Source organism: Platalea leucorodia, assembly GCF_965183815.1.
Source record: "Platalea leucorodia genome assembly, chromosome: 5".
Classification (NCBI taxonomy): Eukaryota; Metazoa; Chordata; class Aves; order Pelecaniformes; family Threskiornithidae; genus Platalea; species Platalea leucorodia.
In genome coordinates, this window is record NC_138827.1 from 53,840,555 (window position 1) to 53,866,022 (window position 25,468).

Here is a 25,468-nt window from a genome sequence, read left to right on the forward strand (position 1 = left end):
CTCCAGTCCCTGAACTCGTGATGCTCCCGTAACAGTACGCTGAAGAAATTTAGCACTTCATTGGCAAGACTGGTAATGGTTTCTGCTTAATGAATATCATAAACACTGCTGAACACTTGAACAAGGACTTAAATTACATCTTTTATTTTCTTAATCCTAACTTCCATGAAGGAAAAGCTCATAGGAGTAGATGCGTCGGAGAACAGCTGATAACAGAGATGATGGAGTATGTTTTCTCTGAGATGTACCTAATCAGGCCCAAGAGAGACCTATTTTCATTAGAAGTGGAAAAAACCAACCAGGATCAGAAGTGGCCATACTTAAAAGGAACTTTCAAAGATCTGTATTCTCACTGCAGGAGTGGATTTTAAATAAATAAATAAGTAAATAAACACACGCCCAATAGAGGCTGAAATAGCCCCGTTGGAGCAGGCTGCCGAGAGCCTTTCTAGTCTACTTTCAATTTTATACTGAAAAGGTCACGTTCTGATTATCTATAATATCTCTCGCAGTGAAAGGTTATCCCTTATTTCAGAATTCCCGGCCTTGCAATGCGCCTGCGGCTTCCACCCACGGCTGAGCCCCTCTGCGCCCCGGCAGCGCAGGGCCGGGCTGCCTTCAGCCTCCTCCCGCAAAGCTGCTTCCTCGCCCTGCGACAGCCAGGACAGGGCGCTCTGCTCCCCGCTGCAGAACCCCCCCAGGTTCCCATCGGCGCTTCCTCCTGCCTTTCAAAGACCCCGGGCAGAAGCGCTGCTTGCCAGGGCACCGACCGCTGTTCCAGGGTGGTAGCCGGGAGCTCCTCCTCACCGAGGTTGCCAATAAAGACACGGGGCACTACTGGTGCGACTACCAAAGGCCTGGCCAAAATTCAAGGCAAAGACAGCTGGGTGGGCAATTCGGAAATTACTGTCAGTTTAGCATAGCCTGACCAGAATATTTACATTTTATTAAATCTTTACAATCAGCAGTTATAATCAAGTACACAATTATATACACAGATTATATACATTTTAGCCCAGACTTTTACATCACAGTACATAGTTGCCCTTAGAAATATTGTATACACTTACCACCAGACAGTAAAACCCAACAACAGTGTTACAGCACCTGTTATTAGACATCTTTCATAAGAAAATATACGGCTGTAAATTGGGCTGGCTAAAAAAAAAAAAATCTTATAAAATCTGAACATACAATATTTCATTCACAGAATGTTTGGTTTTTTTTTTTTCTATGTTCTGACTGATGCCTTTTGCATAAGATGTCCCGTTTTTAACCTCTCAACATATACTTATTCATGCCTAACGCTATGCCTTCAGGTATGCTGGCAGGAGGAGGAGAACCAAAGCTGGGCTCATTTTGAAACTTCATTAAGAAACAATAAATGTAAACAATTGAGAAGATTCCTCTAAGATCAAATGAGAAATTAATTGACTGATTTGAATTACATGGCATGGAATAAGTGCTAGTTGCAGCTGTGATTCCTGAATTCTTCAGTGTTCAATACCATAGAAGTAACTGTACAATACCATACAAAGAAAGAGGCGATTACTGATTAATGATGTACAAGCAATATTCCATGTGGAGGGAGCAGACCTCTAAAAATTTGGGAAGAACACTTACTCCCCTCTCCAAAAGGTTTTGGTTTTTTTGATGAATACATTCTTTTTTAATATGACAGTGACAGAAGATTATTTTCAGAATTATATGAAAAGGTTAACTAAAGCCTATTTCCTCATAAGGAAATATAAAGTGAAAATAACCTGAATAAAACTGCCCCCCTCCCCCCCCCCCAGTTTAGTCCTCTTTCCCAAAAGGTCAACCTTACCCGATTCAGTTCCGTAAACAAAGCTATGGCTCTCATGATGGTTTCAAAGGTAAAGTAGAACAAACTGAAACAACAACAAAAAAAACCCAACCCAAAAGGAAGGAGGCAACAGTTATCTGAGGTAGGCCACCACCCAAATGACGCTTCAAATCCATATGGAGTTCTGGGATCATTCGAAATCCCTTAAAAGGAGAGCTAATGTCTGCTGCTTTAGCAATAGGTGTGGAAAAAGCAGTTAAATAAAAATGAGCTGGTGGTGGCAAGGAAAGTTAATCTTTTAATAACATTTTACATCTACACCTAAATTTTCTGCAAGTAAAAAAAGAAAATCTTTAGTTGCTATATTGACAGTCATAAAATAATGACCAGAGGGCCTCTATAGCTATAAAAATAATTCTATTTCCACCAAGAGCTAACAAGTATGAAGATGTAGTCCATGTCAAAGAGCACGGGAACAAAAATGCTCCTTTTGTGGCACTAAGCACTGACAGATCAAAGGAAATATCAGAGCGAAAACTTTTGATCTGCACCTGATGGTTTTGATCCTGCAGTTGACTGCACTTGGCCACGTTGCTTCGAGCCTGGGCGCTACCAGGGGAGCGCAGCATCCCTCGGGTGCGGACTGGGGCTCCAAGTAACGAAGGACACTTAAAAGGCTCCCATGATCAACTTCCCTACATGAAGAAACTCACGTAACAAAAAAACCATAAATAAAGAAACTCTCAACTGAAAAACCCCAGCTGCTTCAAGCCCTACTCATTCAGTCCAAACCTCCATACAGTTATTTGTGCAAAGGAATTATAACTACATTTAAAAGCTAATTCATTTAAAAGGACACTTACTCACTATTCTGCTACTGCTTCACTCCCTCCTCAAAATTACCTCCTACTCTAGTGATTTAAAGTTATCATTCCGTTTATGGATAATATTCTGATTGACTGTCATGCTCTCAAAAGGTGCCTGTGCATTTTGATACTCTTGAAAGCAAGTGTCATTAAGTATACATGTATACAACATTTGCCTGGGATTTCTCCATTCATACCGTACAGGAGTATACATAAATAAATACAGTATGGCTGTACTAATTAACAGTTGCATATTCAGCACGCATAATTTCACCAGCTAAATGAAAGGTGCAATTCAAATTGGGGCTTTTTTTTTTTTTTCCATTGTGAAGATGAATATAAACCTTCATTTTTAGCCTGGTGCAGCATATAGGCAGTGTTAATTTACTCTCTATAATATAAAACAAGTCTTTGAACAACAATTCACTAAAAGCAGTTTATATAATTAGTTTTTGGCAGTTTCTTTGGACACAGTCAAAACATCTCTCAGTTGTTTAAACATCCCCATTTTTATTTAAATAATGTTTTTCGTAATAGGGATAACAAATTAGGACTCACACTTACCTGTAACAAACTCCCGAAGCCCAGAGTAACATACCAGTCATCCTTGCAGTTCACGCCACCATACTTTGAACTATGGACCCAACAGCCAAAATTGTTGCACTTCACTACTGGTACTGGCCTCATTGCCTTAAGTATCACATGTATAGAAGTTGCATATAAAAATAATTACAACAAAGTCAAGCTGTTAGAAGTCAAACTTGTAGAAAAAGGAAGATTTTGTTATAGCTGATCTAGTTCTGTTTAGTGTCCTTTCAGAGAATATTGCCAGTTTAAGTTCCGTATCTCAGGGTAGATTGAGTTTTTCAACCTGGACGGCCAAAGGAAATATCTGTAACTCAACATCTGCCTTGTCCGCTTTACCTTAACCTTGAGCACAACTTTCATAACACGCTGCGAACCTTTATCTGGTGGACCCCATACGAGCAAGGCTGTCTTAAGTTTCCCTGATGGAACCTGCTTACAAAGTACACATTGCCTTTGGTTTATACAGTTTGTCTAGTTGGAAGTGGAGCAGAAGGGAAAACTCACATGTCATCATGGTCGTTCTTCATGGTAACAGATGGAAGGAGTGATGAGCAACATTATTATGTCTCAGTATGATATGTCAGGACAAAAATCAAACTGCTTCTAGCTGTGTCTTAAAGACACGACAACTGGAAACATACTTTCACCTGCTGCTATCAATGAAGGCTGTCAACTCAGTAGAGATCAGTGAAACCGCACCTGTGCTCCAACCAGAACAGTGGCTAACCTACTGCCTTCAAGCGCTCTCACAGATAACCGTTACATGGCACGTTAACCCCACTGCGTTCAACTTTTGCTTTCCAGAGACCAAGGGAGTGTGACCTCTTGGAGCCTGGAACGCAGAAGTCGGGCTCGTTCCCTGAATGAGCCTCCTGGGTTACAGCACCACGCAGTGGAGCCAGACAAAAGCTTCAATTGCACGTTCCCATTTTTAAACAGGAAAAATTAAAACAATACAAAGAACGCGTGCTGGATTTCTGTGGTAATTTCCAGGTGAAACCTGGTTGCTCATCGCAATACTGAATATGTTTTCTAGTTCTCAGATATCAGGGCCTCACTTCTACCCAAAGAGTTCTCCATTTGTTTACTAACAAATAAGTTATTATTACAAGTCATAGCTCATCCTTTTCCATCATTTCAAATGCTTCTATATCTTCATTCCAGTCTGCTAATATGGATTCCATAGGTTGGACTTTATTATCCCAGTTAACTTTGGAATTTGACTCTGTCTCGGTCTTTTGTTCCTGAGGCTGGTGATCCCCTTGCGTACATGCTGGCTCCGGAGCGCTAGCCTCATCGGTTCCAGGGACACTGGAATCCTGATTTGAAACGGAAACGCTGTCACTGTCTGCATGAGCAGGAGATAAAGAATCAGGATCATTAACATCAGAGTTTTCTCCTTCTTCGGGCTCCTCACTGACTGCACCAACATCCTGAGATGCTGAAGTAGCTTCTTCTGAATTCTGTTTATGTGAATCGTTTTCAGATAATTTCTGGTCCATATTCTCCATTTCCAAGTCTTTGAGAGGGGAGAGAAAAAACACTTTTTGAAAAAAAAAACTAAGAAAGCAGCATTTTATTATTATTTCAAAAGCAAGGTCACTTCCCTTGGCCTTATTTCCTCAAGGAAGTGCAGACTTCCCATTGATATGGAAATTTAATGTTATTAAGGAACATATTTTACAGAGGGAGGGGAGGGAAAACATTTTAAACACATTTTAAATGAGGGCAAATGATAAAGTGAGACTAGTTTTGGTTCCTCAAACTTGAATAGTGACTTCTGGGTCAGGGCTAGTTACTATCCTTCAGTCTTAAGCCAATACCCACTGTGTGCACCGAAGTTTAACGCTGGATTTTAAAGCACCCCCAGATCCACCAGGATCCCACTTCTAAGCAAGTGGGAGACAGAGTTTAATTAAAGTTTACTGAACTGTGAATTAAAGAGCCAAAGCCAAAACCTCCCTCCTCGCATCCCCACTCAAAGCAACTAACGTACATATCTCAAGCAGTGATTTAGCTTGTAACTTCACAAGAGCTGTCCAATTTAACCATGCAGATTTCTTTGGAGTTTGATGTTTATACCTAGTATAGAGGACACTAATACTTCAAGACTTCTAGGGAGTTTAACTGCATACGCCATGTTTAACACGGGATACTTACTGCTATCAATAATGTAGTTTGGAATCATTTTACCTTTAAAGATTGTTGCTGGGATTCCAAACGGAAGCACAAGGAGGGGGGAAGAAGCAGACACGCATTACAAATTCTCAAACGCAGAGCTATCTTTTGTGTTTAGCATTTTGTTAGAGCATCTTAACCATAAACAGGAGGAATTTGTAAGCAGCTATGAAGAAACAACACTGTAGCTTTTGCCATATCAGTTCTGCAAATGCGCAGAAAATAAACGCTGTCACTGGTTTACTAGAGATACTTATTCGTACGTACCCTGCTTGGACAAAGCAGTGCTATGAGGAAGGCTTACAAAAGGAAAACCTACAATTTTCTGCCATATGCAAACATTTTAATTGGGAATGTATTAGCTTGCAATTTTTTTGTATTACACAAGAGAAACTGCAAAACATCCGAGGTCAGCAGCCTTATTTCTCATGATAATGACTTCTCCTTAGATAGGTAAAATAGTTGTAACAGTTGTCTCTTTCCTTTTGGGTACCAAGAATGTCACTGGGGAGCTTGATAACAGAGAGGCATTTACAATCTAGGGCACTGAAAACACTTACCCTATTCCTGACACTACTTCAAAGCACATTATGACAAAAAGGGTTCAAAAGGAATCCAAAAGGCTGTATTTTCTCATTAGTCAAACTGACATTTAGCTTATGAACAGCATTGCTGGATGTTAATGTTAACTTGCGGGGGGAGCGGATAATGACACATCTCAGATAATGGCTTTCTTATGAAAAAACTAATACCAAACAGAAAACTAGAACTACCAAATAATGTGTTTACTGCTTTGTGTAGCAATAGAAATCATTATTGTGCATTTCACGTCATGCCATGACACAGATGGAAGCTAAATTTGTATAAATAACCTCTAATCTTACCTCTGTCTTTTGCTTTATCAGAAAGGAGCACCTCCACAGCCTCATACTCCCGGATTGCATCCAGTATAATATTTCCTTCCTTGTTGAAGAGGAAGAGCATGGGAATTGTGATATCATCTGTATTCTTTCCATCACCGGCCATTTGGAAGAGAGGAGCTGTGTCACTGCTGCTTCCCTCATTGTCATCTAGCCAGATGCACACAAAAGGAAAAAGCAAGCAAACCTCCTGTTAGATAAACAGACTACAGCTCTGAACTTCAGCAGACTTTTTGAGCAGCTTTCTACTGCCCAGTCAGTTAGGAGGATCCCAGGCATAAAAGAGCATGTTCATTGTAAAAAGCAAAAAGCCAACTTGTGTACTCATTTTCCTTAACATTTTTCATTTGTATCTCAAGTCCACCTCAGCAGTTAGTAGATAGCACAATTTCAACATGCAGTGATCCTTAAAATAACAACTTTTAATCTGCAAAAACAGTGTTAATCACCCATCACAATTTGTTTTGCTACACTTTCTGTGCAGACCAGACAAAACCAAAACATTTCTTCATCTTCTGAAAGCACAATTTCTGTGCTGGAGTACTGGCACCTCAGAGTTTAACAGCTTCTTGTCAGCTTTCCAGTATCTTCAAATCTGTAAAATACAAGTTGTGTTTACACAAATGAAGAACTTAAAGGTTTATTTACCAATAACAATGCCTCCTATTGCTCCAGCTTTTTGAACGTTTCGTGCCTTTTCAGCAAACATACACTGGCCTCTTTGCATCAGAGCAATTTTCTCTTTCACTGCCTCAGGATTAGTAATCTCTGAGCATCCATTATATGGCTTAATGGTTGCAACAAATCCTCTTGTCTGTTTGGAAAAACAAAAACAAACAGAAGGAGATAATTAGAGCACTAGGTTCAAGCTTGCAAAAGATTCCTAAGCATTTTCATTTCTTCAGTTAGTCTAATGCACTTAGTGTAGTCTTCTGTCAGTACAGGCAATCTTTACCCTGAAACTGGAGTTCTAAGAAGCGAAGAACGACCTAGTGAGAACCTAATTCTCATATTCAGTGTGTTTTGTCTATACCTGTGAACTGTTGTCTCGGGAAAATTTTCTTCTGTGACCTGCTGGTCTGGAACTCCTCATTTGGGCTGCATCCCACCCAACCAAAGTCATCGAGTTTTCCTACTGCTTCCAATAGGGACCATTGCTTCTGTGATATTTCCTTCTTCCATCTAAATACAGCCTTTTATAAAAGCTTGTGTAAAGAACAGCCTACTCTAACTCTAGAAGGGCTTCTGCAAATTCATGGCTGACATGGTAGGAAAACCTTCCCTTAAATTAACATCTCAAGATATGCACTGCAGATTATATAAATTTGTTTCAAAAATCATACTATGTAAGCATTTTAAATTCTAAATCATGACTGATGACTCAGGAGCAGAGCATGGGTCACAGACCAATAAGCCACTCATCTAAAAGATTGTCACTGCTGTCATTCTGTCATTGCTGCGCCCTGTCATTCTAACCACTGTAATTAATTGATCACATTCTATCTGGCCACCCTGAAATAGTACCAGTACTGTAAAATTTAGGCTTATGTAATAATGAAAGTAACAGAAAGCTAGGAACAGATCACATATACATCTTACATACCCCTGCTTTGTGTTTGGATAAGTCCATCCCAAATTGTGCAGGTCCAGCAGTCAAGACCACCCTGCCAAAGAATGGATGGGAAACAATTTGAACAGCACGAGGAGGTAGCTGTTGCTCTTTCTGTTGCTGACTGGAGAGTTCAATCATTTCCTGCATGAACCGTAAGCCATCCTCAGCATCAAGTGAACTTGCTGCCTGAATAGTAAAGAAACAATAAACAGTTTCTTAAATGTTTGAGAAACTTGGGGGGAAAAAAAAAAAAAAAATGAAGTTATGTTTGCTTGGACCACTGCTACAAAGATTTTAAAATACAGAGTGGATGCTCACTGGCACTCATTCATCGTTTCAAATAAGGAAGTTACCTTTTTAGTGCCTCTACCACACAGAAGACTAAAAACATACAAACATATAGAACTCCTAAACAAATGGAAGTATCTCACACTGAAAGCTAGTATTTTCAGATAAGATGCTGTTACCTACATCACTTTGACATGAACAGCCTCCATCTAATTTAATGGAAGATTAGTTAAAAGCATTGCTGAGGCAAAATATTAACAAGCATCAGCCTGCTAAATATAGTTGCATATCCAGCTCATGTGCCTCCTTCCACAGTCTGGCTGTCCCTCCTGAACCTCTAAGTGTCAAATATTATTGCTAGTAGGATTTTACCAGAAGTTTTCAAAAAAAGTACTGTCAGGTCTTACTTGCACTGCGTGCTGTACTAATTGTACTCTTCCATCTTTCAGATGGATCAAACTGACTCCCATCTTCTTCAGTATCTCCAAGTGTTCAGGATTACTGGCCATGAAATCTCTGGCTCTCAATGGTGGTTTTGGTCCACTTCCCAAACTCTCTTCTCTGCCAAAAGATGTTAGAGATCAAAGCTTTAAAAACCAGATTAATCTTGAAACATAACTCGCACATTATACCTGCCACCACAAGATCAGAATTCTTTGTAATAATGTTGAGCACAAGCTTCACTAGAATGCAACTTCTATCTTTTTAAAAAAAAGTTGTCAATATTAGTGATAATTTTGTAGTGCAAAAAAAGCACACACAATGTTGATAACAAAACTACCATATGCTATCTCTCATTTCTAAATAATCTGCATTATTGTAAGACTGACTAAAAAGTTTTCCTCACAGACTGCTACTCAGTTTTACTCATGAAGGTAAATATCAAAGAGGTGGTCAGAAGGATAAACTTCCTCAGCTTTAACAGACTATCCTAAACTCTTCAAAATAGGTGAAGTTATGTATGGTAAGTTATGTACGTATGCATGATTTGCTTACTACAAAGAAGAGTTGCAGAACTGTTGAAGAGACTACAGAAATTAATTTTACAAACCAAAGAGACACATTTCCTGTAATACCTGGGCTGCAATTCCCACTTGGAGTATGTGGCTCATTAAGTTCCTTTTGCTTTGAAAGTCTCACTAATTCCTGCTGGAAATGAACTAAGTCTTGCTGATGATGCCAGAAAAAACAGAACTGATTTTTTCTGTAGCTAGGTTATCCATTCTAAAAGGATTCCAAACTCAAGCAGAGCAAGCTCCAATACACCTCATATTTCTCCTTCCATACATAACAGATTATTCCACTCACTCCTACGTTAACAAAAGACACAAAATATTAATCTTACGCTCTGGAAATACCCCTAGGACAGCTCTTATCCACCACATTTTTCAAAGGTTCACGAATACTCTGAGCAAACATAGGGTCATTTGGGAAAAGAATCTGGGTGTTCGGACAGGTCCAGTCAAAGTTGCTGTCATCCAGCTCTGTGTACTCTGTAGTCTAAAATGAAAGACACAGATCACCTATTAAAAATGCAGGTTACATTTTTATACGAAGAAAATCAACAGATAGACCTACCCTTAAGTAATCTGTGTACTCAGGACATACAGCAGCTGAATGCAATAAACGTCCTACAACCACACAGTTTCCAGCAATGAAGAACACATCATTCTTCTGTGCCACACCTTGCAATAATGAAGGTTAACCACTGCACTACAACCCCTTTCTAGTGACAGAAAAATACACCACCAGTTCTAATTTGTAACTTACCAAACTTGGATCCACAGCTTCAAGACAGTTTTTGCAGAAACAGTTAATCTTCTACTGGCAAACAGTACTTCTCAAGCCCGCTCATGACATAGCTAGTGCCCCTGTACTTTTATGTGCTGGACAACTAAAGGAAGTAGTTAGAATTTCATTTGATATTGCCGTTATGCTGAGCGGTCCAGCTACAGGCCTTGGGTAATTCTTGCTTTGTATTACTAAGAATGTCACATCTTTTCATACGAACACAAGATTCTCCTCCTCAGGAGCCATACAGACTTGCAAGTCTGAATGGGCAAGGATGAATCTATACGTAATTCAAACAATCTCTATTTTCAGAAAAGATGACAGAGTTAACATTTGCACAAATCGCTGTTATGTAACATGTGAAACCATGCAGAACATGTACAGTGATTTGGAGCCATTTTTAGCCTGTTCTTAGTTTTGCAAATAACTGTTTGGATAACTGGCAAGTTCATTTTCTCACCTATAAAAATTAACGTAGTATTTATCTACTTAGAAAAAAGCCTGTTTGCAACATATTAGCTAATTAAAAATCAAGTATTTAAAGGCTCCCTAAAAAAACAAGACCTAAAAGGCTATTAGTTTACTGGAATAAACACTTTAAAGTACATATGCTCAGTGTGACAAATAGTAGTCACATCATTTAAGAAAGAAGGTCTAGCAAGCATCAGCGTAGTAAGACACGACCTTTCCTGTTTATGAGAATAAATACTAACAGGATGTTGTGCTGCTACTACCAACTATCTCACAGACACTTTGGCTTATCAGCACTGTGTTTATATTAAAAATAATTTACACATTCCATTTTTTCCCCGTCAGATAAATTCCATAAAAGAGTAACACACTCATCTTCTGTCTTTTAGCCACTTAACACATTTTGTTGACACCGTTTTCAATGGATCTTTCTTACTTGTATTATGCACGTTAGCAGCTTTGACTTTGTTAAGAGCTTAAGAAAACTGCATTTGAACAATTTACTCTATCCTCTTTATTGGCCTTATTAACATTTGCTGTTTTCAAGAGAACTACATATGCCAGGCCAGCACTTCACACAGCATCAGCCATGGGAACCCTGTCTGCCTCAAAAGTATCAACTTCTCATGTTGGGAATGAAAGTTATATAAAATGCTCCTTCAGATCCTTCAGAGAACTTCTTGCATTGTTTAAAAAAAAAAAAGTCTCAATTTCCAAAACTCAAAGACAAAAGATGATAAATGCTCAAGGAAAGAACGTTTCAGAGAGGGTGCAGGAACCCTCTGAACACGAAAAAGCAACCCCCCATTAAAAGTATTACCAATGTTAGACATTAAGAGTAAGTAATCAAAAATTTTTCACTGTTTAATGCTAGAGTCCACAAAACACAGTGCTTTCTACTCAATTTTAAGATTTCTCCAGGACACATAGCTTGACACACAACATGAGCATTTTCCTCTGGCATTATTGTAAAACACATAGTAAAGGGTAAAAATAGAGGCACATTAACATAAGTAAGTCACTGTTAGAGAGGAGTTAGAGACATGCACATGCCTGCAGGGCTATGATCTTATCAGCATCACAGAGCTGTGGTGGGATGGCTCCTATGGCTGGAGTGTTGGAATGGAAGGGTACAGGCTCTTTAGGAAGGACAGGCAGGGAAGAGGAGGAGGGGGTGTCGCCCTCTATGTCAATGACCAGCTGGAGTGCATGGAGCTCTGCCTGGGGATGGATGAGGAGCCAACTGAGAGCTTATGGGTCAGGACTAAAGGGAGGGCAGGAACAGGCAACATTATAGTGGGGGTACCCGACCAGGAAGACCGAGTGGGTGAGGTCCTCTATAGACAGATAGGAGCAGCCTCACATTCACAAGCACTGGTCCTCATGGGGGACTTCAACCACCCTGACATCTGCTGGAGGGACAACACAGCAGGGCATAAGCAATCCAAGAAGTTCCTGGAATGCACTGATGATAACTTCCTTCTCCAAGTGACAGAGGAGCCAATGAGGAGAGGTGCTATGCTGGACCTTGTTCTCACCAATAAGTAGGTGCTGGAGGAGAATGTGAAGCTCAAGGGCAGTCTTGTCTGCAGTGACCATGAAATGGTGGAGTTCAAGATCCTTAGGGCACTGAGGAGGGTGCAGAGCAAGCTCACTGCCCTAGACTTCAAGAGAGCAGACTTTGGCCTCTTCAGGGATCTGCTCAGTAGGGTATCATGGGATAAAGCCCTGCAGGGAAGAGGGGCCCAAGAAAGCTGCTTAATATTCAAGGATCACCTCCTCCAAGCTCAGGAGCGATGCATCCCAACAAAGGGGGAGTCAGGCAAAAACGCCAGGAGGGCTGCATGGCTGAACAAGGAGCTCCTGGACAAACTCAAACTCAAAAAGGAAACCTACAGAGGGTGGAAGCAAGGACAGGTAGCCTGGGAGGAATACAAAGAAATTGTCCAAGCAGCCAGGGAGCAGGCTAGGAAAGCTAAAGCCCCGATAGAATTAAATCTGGCCAGGGACGTCAAAGGTAACAAAGACTTTAATTTAGGCATGTTCTTGCAAATGTTCTAGAAAAAGTAATAGAAAATAAAGATGAAGATAAAAATATCGTAGTGTGTTATTTTCAAATTTATACAGAGATGGGGAATGATTTTCTTTTTAAATATTGCTAATATTCCACAGCTTTTCTCTCAAGTGGTGCAGAATCCAGTCATGGAAACATTATTCATACCCATGTGACTGTCACTGTTAATATGATGAAATAGTTCATATTAAATGAAGTGTTAAAACTGGTGTACTTCTTCAAACTACGATTTTTCCTGTTTTTTCTTCCATTTCCTCTCATAAAAGAAGAAACTGCTTCAAAGCACCACTAAAACCGATTTAAATTTGAGCTGTTACTTACTGTATTTTTTTTAGAGATAGTTTGGTTTGTAGTGGAAAGCCAAAGTGGTAATAGATGAGCTTCTGTAGTGAAGATATAATCTTCGATGTCAAAAATCATATCTTCCTTATCAGCAAACAGCAGGTAAAGATATTTAAACATCTCGGCCAGAAAGAAAGAGTCCATTCTATGGAGAAAAAAATGGACGTCCTTTAGGAAGATCCCCTTTTTTCTAAAACATCAGTAAAACAAATACTCATATTGCTTCATCTCTGAAGACTTCATGACTATTATTGTTAAACTTAATTCCATTAGCATTCCTTCCACTTGGAAGAAACTATGTTTGGAGGGAAATGATTCAGCATGTTCAGTACAAAACAGCATTATAGAAGAAACAAATAAACCTCTTTACAAACTTCTAGATTTGAAGTATATTTTGTTTGAAAGTAATTCATCTAGTGCTCTGAGACAAGTGAAACGTTATTAAACTAAAAATATTCTTATGTAACAAACTATAGAACTATTGATATAGTTTATAGACTATGACAAGCAAGTAATTTAAGACTTGGTTATCAAACTGCAGACAGACAGCTACTCAAAAGTCAATTAATTCAATTATATAAACAGGGTAACTAGATTTTTTTTGTATAATCTTTTTATGAAAAAAAATCGTTGCAAAAACTTTTACCTGTCTTCATGACTTCCTGTACGAACATCCTTCATTGCAGCAAATCCACAAGGTACTCTTGCATACTTGTTCAAGTTTTCAATGAGTGTTTTTCCTACTTCTAGATAGTAAGGGTCCCCAGTAGCCTATAAAAGAAAAACAAACAAACAAAAATCAAAACCAAACACATAGGTGCACTTAGACTTACTGTACAATTAACAGCTTTCATTTTCCTTATGCTAATTTATTGATTGCATACCTTCTCAGACACCAGTAAAGTCTAATATATTAATAGTGCTGAACAGTCACAAGAGAGACTTCTGAGATACTACTGCATTACCTTTTACAGATACACAGATAAACACATGGAAATACTTACAAAAACGCAAGACATTTAGGCACTGCTCTTCTCTGCAACATGCAAGTGGCTTTTGCTCTTAGTCTGTAAGATCTCTTTAAGAGAGATCAGCAACACCTAAATATCTTTAAAAATATGGGCCTTTGTCACTTAACAGTTTTCCTTCTAACTCGAGGCATATAACACAATTCCTAGGAAAAGTTTTGATAACCAATACTTTCATCTTGTTTATATACAAACTGGTTCCAGTAGGTAAAATAAGCTGAAGATACACTACCCATTCTATATTGAAATAAAACATCAACAAAATTCTAGGTGGTAGAAAAAGTGAGCAAAAGTCAGAGGAATGAATGTGATCTTACCTTATACAAGAAGTAAGTGCTTTCGGCAAATTCAGGCCTTAAAGGATGCTGAGCCCAGTGAACTCTAAAGTCTGTTGTGAATGCCTGAGGAAGGAAAAAACCAAACAAAATAAATGCAAGAATGAAAACCAAACACAGGTTTATTTTGAATCCTATGTTAACTGTATTACAACAGCTAAAGTACACGACAGTGGAGGACTGAAGGCCCAACATCAGCCTCAGGAGGCTACAAGAACCTCTGTTCAGTTAGTACATTTGAGGCCAAAACCTAAACCAGTGCTCCAGCCCACTTAGTAGGAGCGAGATTTAAGCTTGTGTTAGTGCAGGAGACTGGACACCACCCAGCCTCTTGACAAATGCCCAGCAAGTGGAGTTCTGCCAAGAGGTGCCAGATGAGAACTTCTGCTCCAGATGCAGGAGGCAGCACACAGCCTCTAATTGCTCCCATCAGCACAAGCACACGGCTGCTGCTGCAATCCAACCAAAGTAGTCTGGTGAAGGACCACTACATAGATATGACCCAAGCTTTGACAAATACCATTTTTGCAAACATACCAACCTCCTGACACTTCCAGTGCATTAAACTCTCATTTCAGACTAACAGATGGTAAGCACCTGTTTCTAACATAAGAAATACTACAGACTAGAAGCCAGTTATCTAAAAATTTCCTAGTCTATGTATTCACTCTTAATATGCACTGGCAAAAGCCACTTCTGTGTTGGCTTTCATACACTACTAGTTCATACCAGGGCTTAAGCTAAGTCTTTGCTAAAGGGGATGGCATATTGGCTTAAACACAACTAACCAATCTTTCAAAGTTTCGTTCGTAACTACAAAGCACTGAAAAAACAACCAGAAAAACCCTAAGGAGCCAAATCATACCATTTTAAAAGCACTTAAAATGATGATTCCAGTGCTTAGAGAGCATTCTTTGGTCTCAATTTCCACATTAGGTGAATGCGATGTTAATTAAAATGTTCTCTAACAGAAATAAGCTTACACCAGAGGAAAGTCAAAATTACAAATAGAGTCAGAAGCTTTCTCATATATTTTGGGTCATCACAGACTAAAGACACACTTCAGCAGGTAAACAAGCTTTTTCTGTGTAGAATTAACTTGCTCAAAGACTGTACTTGCAATATCTACAGATAAGTTTGTGTACCTACTTTCGAGGACATTATGCAAAATTTCAGAACATTCTCTCAGAACAATTCAGTCTTTAGTTTCCTTCTTTGGGTTAATAAAGATGACTGATCTTTAGCATTACTGCTATTACATTACTAAGCAGCTAGTACTACGTGTGCTTATACAAGTTTTGTATAGTGAAATGAGTCAAGGTCAATTCTGAAAGGTTGAAATATAAAGTCTAAGCAATTATTAATAGCAGCACCTTCCTATTATTGTGTTAATTACAGCATAACTGAAGGAAAATATTTCATATCCAAAACACAGCTGTCATACATGCAGAACTGTAAATCACATAAGAATGCTGTGGAAATGAGCCTTTCGCTTTAATAACACATATACCTACTATTTCTTCAAATGGATATCTGAGACTGCTCAAACTGCGGTAAGAATCAGTTTACAAGATCAAAAAATTACTACCTTACCTCTGGAAGAAAGTTATGCTTTTTTATAACCTGATACAGCATCTCATGAGTTTCAATAGCAGGTCTAATATCGCCCTTCAACACCTAAAATTCAATAATAAAATTAACACTAATTCACCATGCATAGGAATAATATTCAAAGTTAGGCACACTCACTGTGTTCATGTAAAGCTACAGACCAATTTCTACATTTCCAGCAGATACATACTGTAAATATTACCCCCTTTCAGTGTAAGCCACAGATATTCCATAAGAGCTTTTTAAGCAAAATCAGTGAGCTCATTAAGACTACTGCCTATGTAGAAAAAGGATCTCTACCATTTACAGAGAACTGTGGTGGAACGTGATTTAGTTTGTCTTAAAAGATGTAAATGGCACACAAACTAGGAAATTTGTCACTAGACTACTGAAAAGGCAGCTTAATATGAGTGTTTTCATGACTAGGAGTGAAGTAAGCAAATCATACAGACATACTTTTCTTGATACTCAACATGGCCAGCAACGCACGATAACTGGCATCATAGCATTGAAGTGACAGGAGAATGAGTACAGAAATCCTCATTCAGTATTTTTGAAAATCAAATTACTAAGCTTGACTTGTCAATTATATATCCAGTCTATTTAGTTGTTTACTTGTTATTAAAATCATCTGCACATAGGTTTTAAACCTTACCTGCAATCCAGGGAAGAAAGCTAGCAAAGAATCCATCCAGGTCCTAGCATTTAGCATTGGTTTATGAATGTGAACATCAAGAAGAAGAGGTGGTTGGCTAATGTACCTCATTATGGCATCGTAGTGCTGACAAATACCAGAAAAATAGAGTTTCTATTATCAATACATTTTACAAAGCAGATATAGATCACGGGACTACGGCATTTTATTTCAATGCAGTACTCCCAATAATTGTTACATTTGGCAATGCACAGTAGTTTTGAGTTTTGCAAACTACAAAAGTTTAGTAAATACTGCAAAGCTCCACAGTATTACACATCCAATACACATCACCTTTGCCAAGTAAGAGACATACAAAAAAGTATACTCAGCAGCCATGTGATAAACAAGTAACTATCACAGTTAAGGCACATTTGTTTTGGCTGAATCTTTAAGCACATGTTAAACAAAGCCAAAATTGCTTTCTCTGAACAAGGTAACTCTAAAGCAAATACATCTCAGGAGGAGAAGAGGAAAAGGAGGTATACAAAAAACCAACAAAGCAGCTGGACTTGATGGCTCAGAACTTTAAAACCCACTAGCTCACTTGTCAACCTGCCGACTTCCAATTCTATACTCCCCAAGATAGCTGCCTTTCTTGTCTTCTGAAGCACAGAAGGTACAATCACGAGCACATGAGCCAAATTGATAGGAAACAGTTAACAGACATAATTGAGGCAAAATATAATAATGGTGGCTGCAGGTTAGGAATATGAAATAATCATTACACTTAAAATGTTGTAACAGGCCTTTAGCTTCTGATTTATTCCAATTTTAATACTGCTTATGATGTAAAATCATGCTATATGATATAAAATCATTTTATGATATAAAATGTTTTTACTGGATATTGCTATTTTCAAAAGCAAGCATGCTCTTATGAAAGAATAGTGATGCTGACAAAGTTGCTTAGTAATCTTACGAATTTAGTGAGCTAAGTGTGTTTTTCAGCTTGTAAGTACACTTAAATGTATACTGGGCCTTAGGATCTGCAGTGCAATGCAAGATCCAGGTTTTGATTTTCAGATCTTTTTTGTTGCTCCAGGACAGAAAGAAATTGTACCATGGCTTGTAACAAGAGGCCCTTATGTTGTTTTACAGAAACATTTGCAGTATTTCTCTCTCCAAGGTGATCTTGAAATACAGCTTCTTCTGTACTGGAAACATGGAAAAAGGTCCAAAAGATTCTGATTTTCATTGAATGGGGTTAAATTAGCTGCTCAGGTGACAGTTCACCCAAGCTTAGCACAAAAATCATACTAAAAAGACCTGGCACTAGACACATCAGAAGTCGCAGAAATTCTGCTAAAGTTCTCTTCATAGGCTTCTCAGGCTAACAGCTGACTGACAATCCAATCAGTCTTAAATTGTCTTACAGAAGGCACAAACCTGAGCAAAGTGTTAACTTACTGTGTTAAATCTTTCCAGGAAACTGTCATCTCCCAGCAAGACATAGGCTTTTAATAAATATTCGTAATATGAATCTATTCCAGCTCCAACTCCACTATCTAGAAACAGCAGAAAATGAAAAAGTGGTTTTACTTTAAGTAGCTACATGGATATTTTCACATGGTTTCATTTTGATTTTAAAGGCTCTTTCAGTAAAAGGAAAAGCCTCCTATCACTAGAATTAAGGCACAGATGGATGCAGAGACACAATACTGTATGTCTATGCTAAAGGTTTTGCGGTATCTGCACACAGTAATATGAACAGACAGGCACTGAAGCCAGTTGTTTCACTTTTCTCATATGAAAATATTTCTACTGGCTGCCATATACAACCACAGACCTATTTATATTTTTCCTATATACTTACAGTAGAATCTCTGAAAACTTATCCCAAGGCATTCCCCCCTCAGTACTAAAGTAAATCACAGAACAGTTTCTTTGCAATGAATAAAACTAATTTCTCTACCAAAACACCCTTTCAGAGCTAAGCCAGGCTTTGTTGTAGCAGGTTTCTCCAGCACTGAAATTATGTAACTCCACTTGCCTATCCATTAACATTTTTAAATAGTCTAGATAAATGTGTTGGGGGGGTGTGTCAAGGTTTTTTTCTTGCCCCAAACCACTCGTGGTCACTGATTCTGAGTCAGAATACCACACACCTTTGCGGACCCAGTCTCCAGTGTGAATATTAATAGTAACGCCCACTAAATTGCTGCTGCGCTGTCTCTTTTCCCAAATAAAATCAAGCGCTTTCCGGGCATATTCCTGCAACAACAAAAAACGCTCATTAAAGGAAATTACAGAGAAACACAGATAGTAGAGACTGTTATTCTTTTGTCTATTGAAATTAAGGTGCTATGAAGTAATAAGATTTTCATATCTAACAATTATAAAACTCAGTACTACATTACATACACTTAAATAGTAGCATGTTCAGTCCACATTTTGTATAAATAGTTATTCTATTGCTGATTAGAAAGAACGGTGCTTGACTACACAACTATTTGCCAATACGCTTTATGGTCTTCGGCAAGTCAAACATCCTTCTGCATGGGTTTCCTGCTCTACAATTGTGCATACAGACAGGATAGTGTAACCTAATTAAAAAAAAAAAAATTCAAGAAATGTAATAGCCTTAGAATCAAAATTGCTGTGTCTTTTCAGACACCTCAATGTGGAGCAGCAGCCCTTTTTCAGGAATATACAAGTTATATACATTCTTTATATACACAAAAAGTAACTTGAAGGTAACAACCTACCCAACAAAAATGGCTCTAAGTTGCCAAAAACATGCACAGGATTTTAGGGGGAGAAGTTTTACCCAAACACTCAACACAGGCCCACCTATGCTTCCACTCACTTCCATGAAACTAAATGAAATACTAGGCCCACACTGGAAGATCTCAAAAAATTCTAATCTGAAAAAAAGCGTGCTTTTTTTTTTGTATCATATCAAAGAAATACTCACAAACATTTTCATTTAGCTTCCTGCTGACAATATACCCTTAGATAGGTCTTGCACAATTTCAGTGGGACTATATGATTTTTTTTTTTTCTCCTTTTTCTCAAGCTGCATTTTAAGGAACAAGTATCTCACTTTTTGTCTTTCTGGTCCTGACCCCTCTACCATGCAAGCATTATCCTTTAGCTAGTCTTCAGTATATTTATCTTGTTTACTTCTGTATGACTGTAACTACTTTCAAACAAAATTACTTCCTGTGTTTTTTAAAGTCAAATTAACACTTTCAGAAAAAAAACCCACAGACACAACAAATCTGAACACACGCAAACTTTTTGTGCAGAACAGCTAAGATATGCACCCATTTGATAAACTCTAAATTATTTTTCGCCAATTACAGAAATCATAGAATCATTAAGGTTGGAAAAGACCCTTAAGATCATTGAGTCCAACCGTTAACCTAGCACTGCCAAGTCCACCACTAAACCTAATCCCAAAAAATAAGATATCGTGGAAAGCAAACCTCAAATATAGATGTTCCTGTGAATCGGCTTAAAGCTGCAAACTCAAGGATCAAGGTACCTGCACAAGCTGTACAGGTATCAGTTTCTGTTCCTGTTCGTGCTTCTGGATGTCTTACACCAAATTTTAAGTTAACCTAGAGAAAAGCAGAGATTATCATCTTTATTTTTACTAGCTGAAAGAATTTACACTCCCGTGATAGGTCTGTAGAGCAACTGTGTAGCAAAATCTATGCTTTTTCCAAAGGTAAGAAAAAAATTCACACGCACCCCTTTAAGTTTTGCTCTGCTTTACCACAAACAGTCAACTCAAACATGCACATACAATTATCCATAAGTACCCAAAATACTCAACCCTCCAAAACAAGGACTGGCCAAATCATCTGTTGCCTGGTACACTGGACATCCAAATAAAAGAATACCACCCTGAAAATCTAATTCTAGCAATTTATTTACCAGCAAACAAGAAACTCAGAACATCACAAGTGCTCATGGAAATTAAGCTTTGTAAATATCTCACTGCTCCTGGCTCCAGATAATACCTGCTAGATGGATCTGCTTTTCTTGCGGGCACAATGTAACTTTCTGCATTCTGGAGAGGGCCCTCTAAGCAGAACATTGTCAAACCCTGAACATTTCAAATTAAACATTTTCACTAGAAAAATTCTGATTTACTGAGCCTAAATTTTTAATTTATGGGAAAGTTTCCAATCAAAGCCATATCTCACAAACTCAATGAATGATATGCATGGGAAGCAGTTTTCTATCATTCAAATAATATGTACCATGCTTTGTTTGAATTTGATGAAAGTTTTTACATTAAGTGAATATTTTTACATTACAGCTACACTTGCCCTCTTAAAAATGTGGATGTAGGCCATGAAGATTAATGAGTTTTGTGCTAAATTCACAAGCAAGTGCTTGCAAGTTGCTCTTTCACTGTCTTAGTGAGAGATATGTACCAAAACAAAAATTAGTCTCCTCAGCTACTTGGTGGTGCCTATAGTAGCAGAGAGCAAGAAATCAGCAGACAGTGACTAGACAGGATTTCTGGAGTTACTATTTACCCACAACAATGTAGACTAGAATTTTCAGAGCTGGAAATGTAAGGAATCAGAGAGACTAAAACTGTACTTTAAAATACTAGGTAGCATGTATTACAAATGAGCAATTTATCCACTTTTCATTTTCTGTACCCTTAATAAATACACAAGTACTTTTAGATACAGAGATAAAAACAAAACAACAAAAATTTTGCTTACAGAAGTAATTCTGAACTGCAGAAACCAGAGAACTTACTCTTGGATAAGGGAGACCACTAGTGGTGTTAAAAGCAGGTAAAAGCTTGTAGCCCAGTTCCTTTGCCATGTGCAGAAGTTCACCATTGTACCACTGCATATATTCACCTTTTTCTTTCAGCATAATCGCCACTGAATGCCCACCTAGAAGACCTCTAAACACAAGAAAAATTATCCACATCTCAATAGGTATATTCACCTCAACAGCAATGCAGCAATTTCTATGATTTAGATGACTATGTAAGTAACTGTGCTACGTTCACACGGCCCTAATATTCAGAAATGCTGAGCAGATGCAACTCCAATTACAGTCAAGGTGAGCTGTCAGTATTTGGGAAGTAATTCTCATTGTTTAGGACTCAGTCCTATAGTTGAATCACTGGTTCATCAATATAGTTAGTCAAAAGTAACAACCAACACTTTTAAAACTGCATGTAATAGCTTAAAACTAACCCACTCTGATCCTGCTTTGCAGCAAGTTGGACTAGAGACCTCCAGCAGTCCCTTCCAGCCTGAAATAATCTATTACCCTATGTATTGAAATATTCTATCTCTTAAATCAAGTATTGAACAGTGTAATCAGTAAGACTCTTTCCATTAAGAAAAAACACTGCTACCTCAGCATGCACAATTTTTTTTTAATCAAAAAAGCTATGCCTGCAGCAGTTAGATGGGGGCCAACTTGATTCAGTGCCACTGCATTGATTCCTGCCTAGCATTTTAAAACCCTTCTTAGGGCAGGTGTAGAGCTATGCTAACTGACAAAGGCACAACTGTTTTAAATGAGGTGAAATAGCACAGAAATGTATGCCTTAAGGACATTTAGCTAAAAAACACATTTTTAAGAGCTTTGAAAACATAAAAGTTACTCACCCAAGGACTCTTATGTTGGTTTCAAAGACAGATACAACTATGTCGTTATCTAAATTAACATCCTTTATTACTTTTTTTACAGCCTCTTCAAACTCTTTGCTTTTATTTAACACCTGGAATACAAATGTAACCAGGTGTTTAGGTTCCAACATAGCTAATACAGTCACACTCAGGTGTGGAAGAACAAGTGCAATGAATTAAAAAAGAAAGCATTTAAGATGCCTTAGATTGACATTCTGGTCCTGCAGGGGCATACTCTGATACAGTGCATACAGACATTAGTATTATTGTTTTTTCTCATGAAATACATGAAACAGAATAAAAGCTGTACACAAAGAATAAAGTCACTGAGAATGTACCTAAACTATTACCCAGGGATTTATTTGTTTGTTCCTTCCCCTACTCCCACGCTGTGACTGTCGTGCAACAGGACTCAGTGGGCTGCAGGCTGTGCTGGCAGAGTGAGCTAAGACTGGCCTGCCCTGATGCCTCCGATTTCACAGAAGGCACCTATCCATGGATTAAGGAGCCACATCCTAAGTTTGGTTAATCATCCTAGCAGTCTTCCTCCTCCCAACAGTTTTCTCCTTGTGCCTGAAGAACAGCTTGGGCATTTCCTACAGATTTTCTTTCATACTGACTCTCTTTTAGTTCAGTCAATCTTTAAGAATCTTTGTGACTTATCCAATTTGTTATCGTAAGTGCCTTTAAATTCCACAAGTGTTAATCCTGCACTAAGACAAGAAAACAATAAATAAACCACAATAATCCATTTGAGTGTCTGGTAGAGACTGGGAGCTCCAGACTCCACATTTTCAACATTTGTGGTCTCGATTCAAAAGAGCGAAGGGTCATCTCACAGCACATCACAAAAAGGGAACGGCTGACAGAGAGAGAGAGAGCATTATCTGATTCACACAGCAAATCAATGCAGTAAGGATGTTCAAAACTTTTTAGATTTACCTGCAGATGTGACTGGCCAAAAATTCCTGATTTCCAAACTCTATCTTATGATGACAAAATATGTCAAAGGGATTGAAATCCAACAAAAAGTAGTTTATTAATGCTTGGAATCTTTTAATAAGAGATGGAACATAAGAAGTTTGGCAACATTTCCTGGCAAACATGTCCAGGGTTGCATTTCTCTAATGTATATTTAAGTGCACACAAATTCATCCATGAAACGTGTACATACAATTTCAAAACATAAATAACTTGGTAGGTATTAAGAGGTGTTCACCTATAAGTCAGCATGTTGCTTTAGCCTGTAATGGGAAGCAAACTCACATACTTTTTTGTTAAGTTAGAGCCCAAGGAAAGTGCAATAAGAAAGCATCAATGAAATGTGAAGGAACTGTTCTAGTTTTCTTTTTGCAACTAACTCCAATCACCACCATCACACCGCTTGGAAGTTCTTACAAGCAATAGCCACTTCAAACAGATAACCAGAGATCAAAGGTGAAGAAAAATTACTATTTTTTTGAATGTATAATTTAACAAAATAGAAATCTAGAAATAAGTCTGACCATCAGAAGACAATATTTTTATCAAAGTTTATCAACAGATTAAACTTACCACAAGAGTGTCCAAGGTATCAATCAAGGTCAGTGAAAATCTATGAAATAAAATTAAAACAGACTTACTGTAGACCTGTATGTGTAGAAATTAAATCATTTTTAATAGTAACCAATACCGTGGAAGAAACTAAATTCTCACAGACTGGTAGCTGCTAAAGAATTAGTTGCACATAGTGTGTTTAATATCAAAACGCCCAGCTAAGTTTCTTCCCTTCGTTAGTGACCAGAATAGCTGACTGAAACAAGCTATGATTATAAAGACACCTTTATTTACTGCAAAGCTTTCAAACTTCCTGTGAGCAAACTAGATTTTTATTTCTAGTCTCCAATCAAATCTACTAAGAAACCCAGCGGAATGCTTCAAAGTCTTTTTCTAACCTCTTTTTTTCTTTCTTTTTCAAAAAATGAAGAATGTTGAATGTAATAAGATTTAAGAAGATTAAAAATCATTCCAAGCTAAGTCTCCCCTACCAGAACCTGTTCCAATTACCTACTTCAGAAAAAGCTGCAATTTGTTGCAATCAAACTCAGTGTTAAAATTAGTGGTGAAAGACTAAAGAAAATGCTATTATTTTGTTATGAAACTTCTATGTGGGATATAATGGAACAGGAAAAGGTACAATAAAGGGCAGTAAGGGGAGGCTGAAGGTACATAGCAGCTTCTGTACTACGAACAAGTGAACAGACTAGGGCTCTTCAGCCTGCAAAAGCAAAAGCTTAAGTGTCATTATACGAAGATTTTAAAATTGCACACGGCATGAAGAAAGTGAATGAGAATCTGCTATTCACTGTTTCTCACAGTAAGTTTCACCTGGTGCCATCCAGCACTAGCAAGTGACAGGCCTGAAATAAAGAACTAGTTATTCTGTAAAAAGAGAACATCAAGTCAGATCCATACTGTTTGTAACAGGAATATCACAATAAGGCTTGTCCTGTTCATATATTCTTCTCTAGGCCTGTTCTAGTAAATACCAAGGTCAGTGGACCTTCAGTGTAACCCGATAAAATTGCTGTTACGTTAAGAAACACACACCACACATTGAATAGAATTTACAGAATATGATGGTATTAAAAATGAAAACTTTGTAAACAGTTATAACTGCCTATTGAAGAACAAGTGTCAAGAATTTAAGCAAGTGCCCGATGTTTGACACCCTGTAGGCAACATGTGACTATGCATGGAGCGTAATTAGAATTCTAATTAAGTGGTCATATATTATAATTTTCTTTAATTTGTGAAGATAAGGGCATTCTATGAGTGCCATTCTAGAAGAGAAAGAGATTAACTAGTGGCTATGCACAACTGCATAACAAATACACAACTTTTTCCATACAAAAGGGGGGGAGATCATGCATTGCACAGCTATAGAGGAGGCTGGCGTGCAAACATACTCCCTAGCCCTCCAGGGAAACAGAATTGACCTAGCTGTCTCACCCTGTCATTTTGTGATTGCAAAGAGTTGTATAGAACATGACTGATGAGCCAACTGGCAAGAAAAATGATTATATAAGAAACCTGATAAATAATACTACAGTTGATTATTAGGAACAGCAAAAAAACATGTATACAGAAAAATAATAAAAAAAGACTTACACTATTCAATGCATCTAGGGGGCTGAAAGGTATTTTTATTCAAATGATAGTATGTCACTATGTAAAAAAAGGTCATTAAAAAGAATGCACGA

At 38.1% G+C, this 25,468-nt stretch overlaps 1 protein-coding gene across 3 annotated transcripts in view; it reads right to left on the reverse strand.

Moving 5' to 3' along the window:
* Positions 1 to 935: 935 nt before the first annotated feature.
* The window catches only part of EDEM3 (ER degradation enhancing alpha-mannosidase like protein 3), a 32,664-nt gene continuing 8,131 nt past the window's right edge, over positions 936 to 25,468 (reverse strand). For 2 of the 3 annotated variants that reach the window (XM_082314092.1, XM_082314093.1), the window contains exons 4-20: positions 23,781 to 23,820; positions 22,206 to 22,318; positions 21,334 to 21,487; positions 20,037 to 20,171; positions 18,714 to 18,819; positions 18,016 to 18,113; positions 16,567 to 16,692; positions 15,894 to 15,977; positions 14,283 to 14,366; positions 13,584 to 13,708; positions 12,917 to 13,082; positions 9,605 to 9,759; positions 8,667 to 8,820; positions 7,963 to 8,157; positions 7,008 to 7,173; positions 6,324 to 6,509; positions 936 to 4,780 (exon numbers count right to left, since the gene is read on the reverse strand). In XM_082314092.1, coding sequence (XP_082170218.1) covers positions 4,374 to 4,780; positions 6,324 to 6,509; positions 7,008 to 7,173; positions 7,963 to 8,157; positions 8,667 to 8,820; positions 9,605 to 9,759; positions 12,917 to 13,082; positions 13,584 to 13,708; positions 14,283 to 14,366; positions 15,894 to 15,977; positions 16,567 to 16,692; positions 18,016 to 18,113; positions 18,714 to 18,819; positions 20,037 to 20,171; positions 21,334 to 21,487; positions 22,206 to 22,318; positions 23,781 to 23,820 — 2,494 coding nt within the window. In that variant the 3' untranslated portion in view covers positions 936 to 4,373. The remainder of the gene's footprint in view (positions 4,781 to 6,323; positions 6,510 to 7,007; positions 7,174 to 7,962; positions 8,158 to 8,666; positions 8,821 to 9,604; positions 9,760 to 12,916; positions 13,083 to 13,583; positions 13,709 to 14,282; positions 14,367 to 15,893; positions 15,978 to 16,566; positions 16,693 to 18,015; positions 18,114 to 18,713; positions 18,820 to 20,036; positions 20,172 to 21,333; positions 21,488 to 22,205; positions 22,319 to 23,780; positions 23,821 to 25,468) is intronic. The other variant, XM_082314094.1, reaches the window with a different exon arrangement.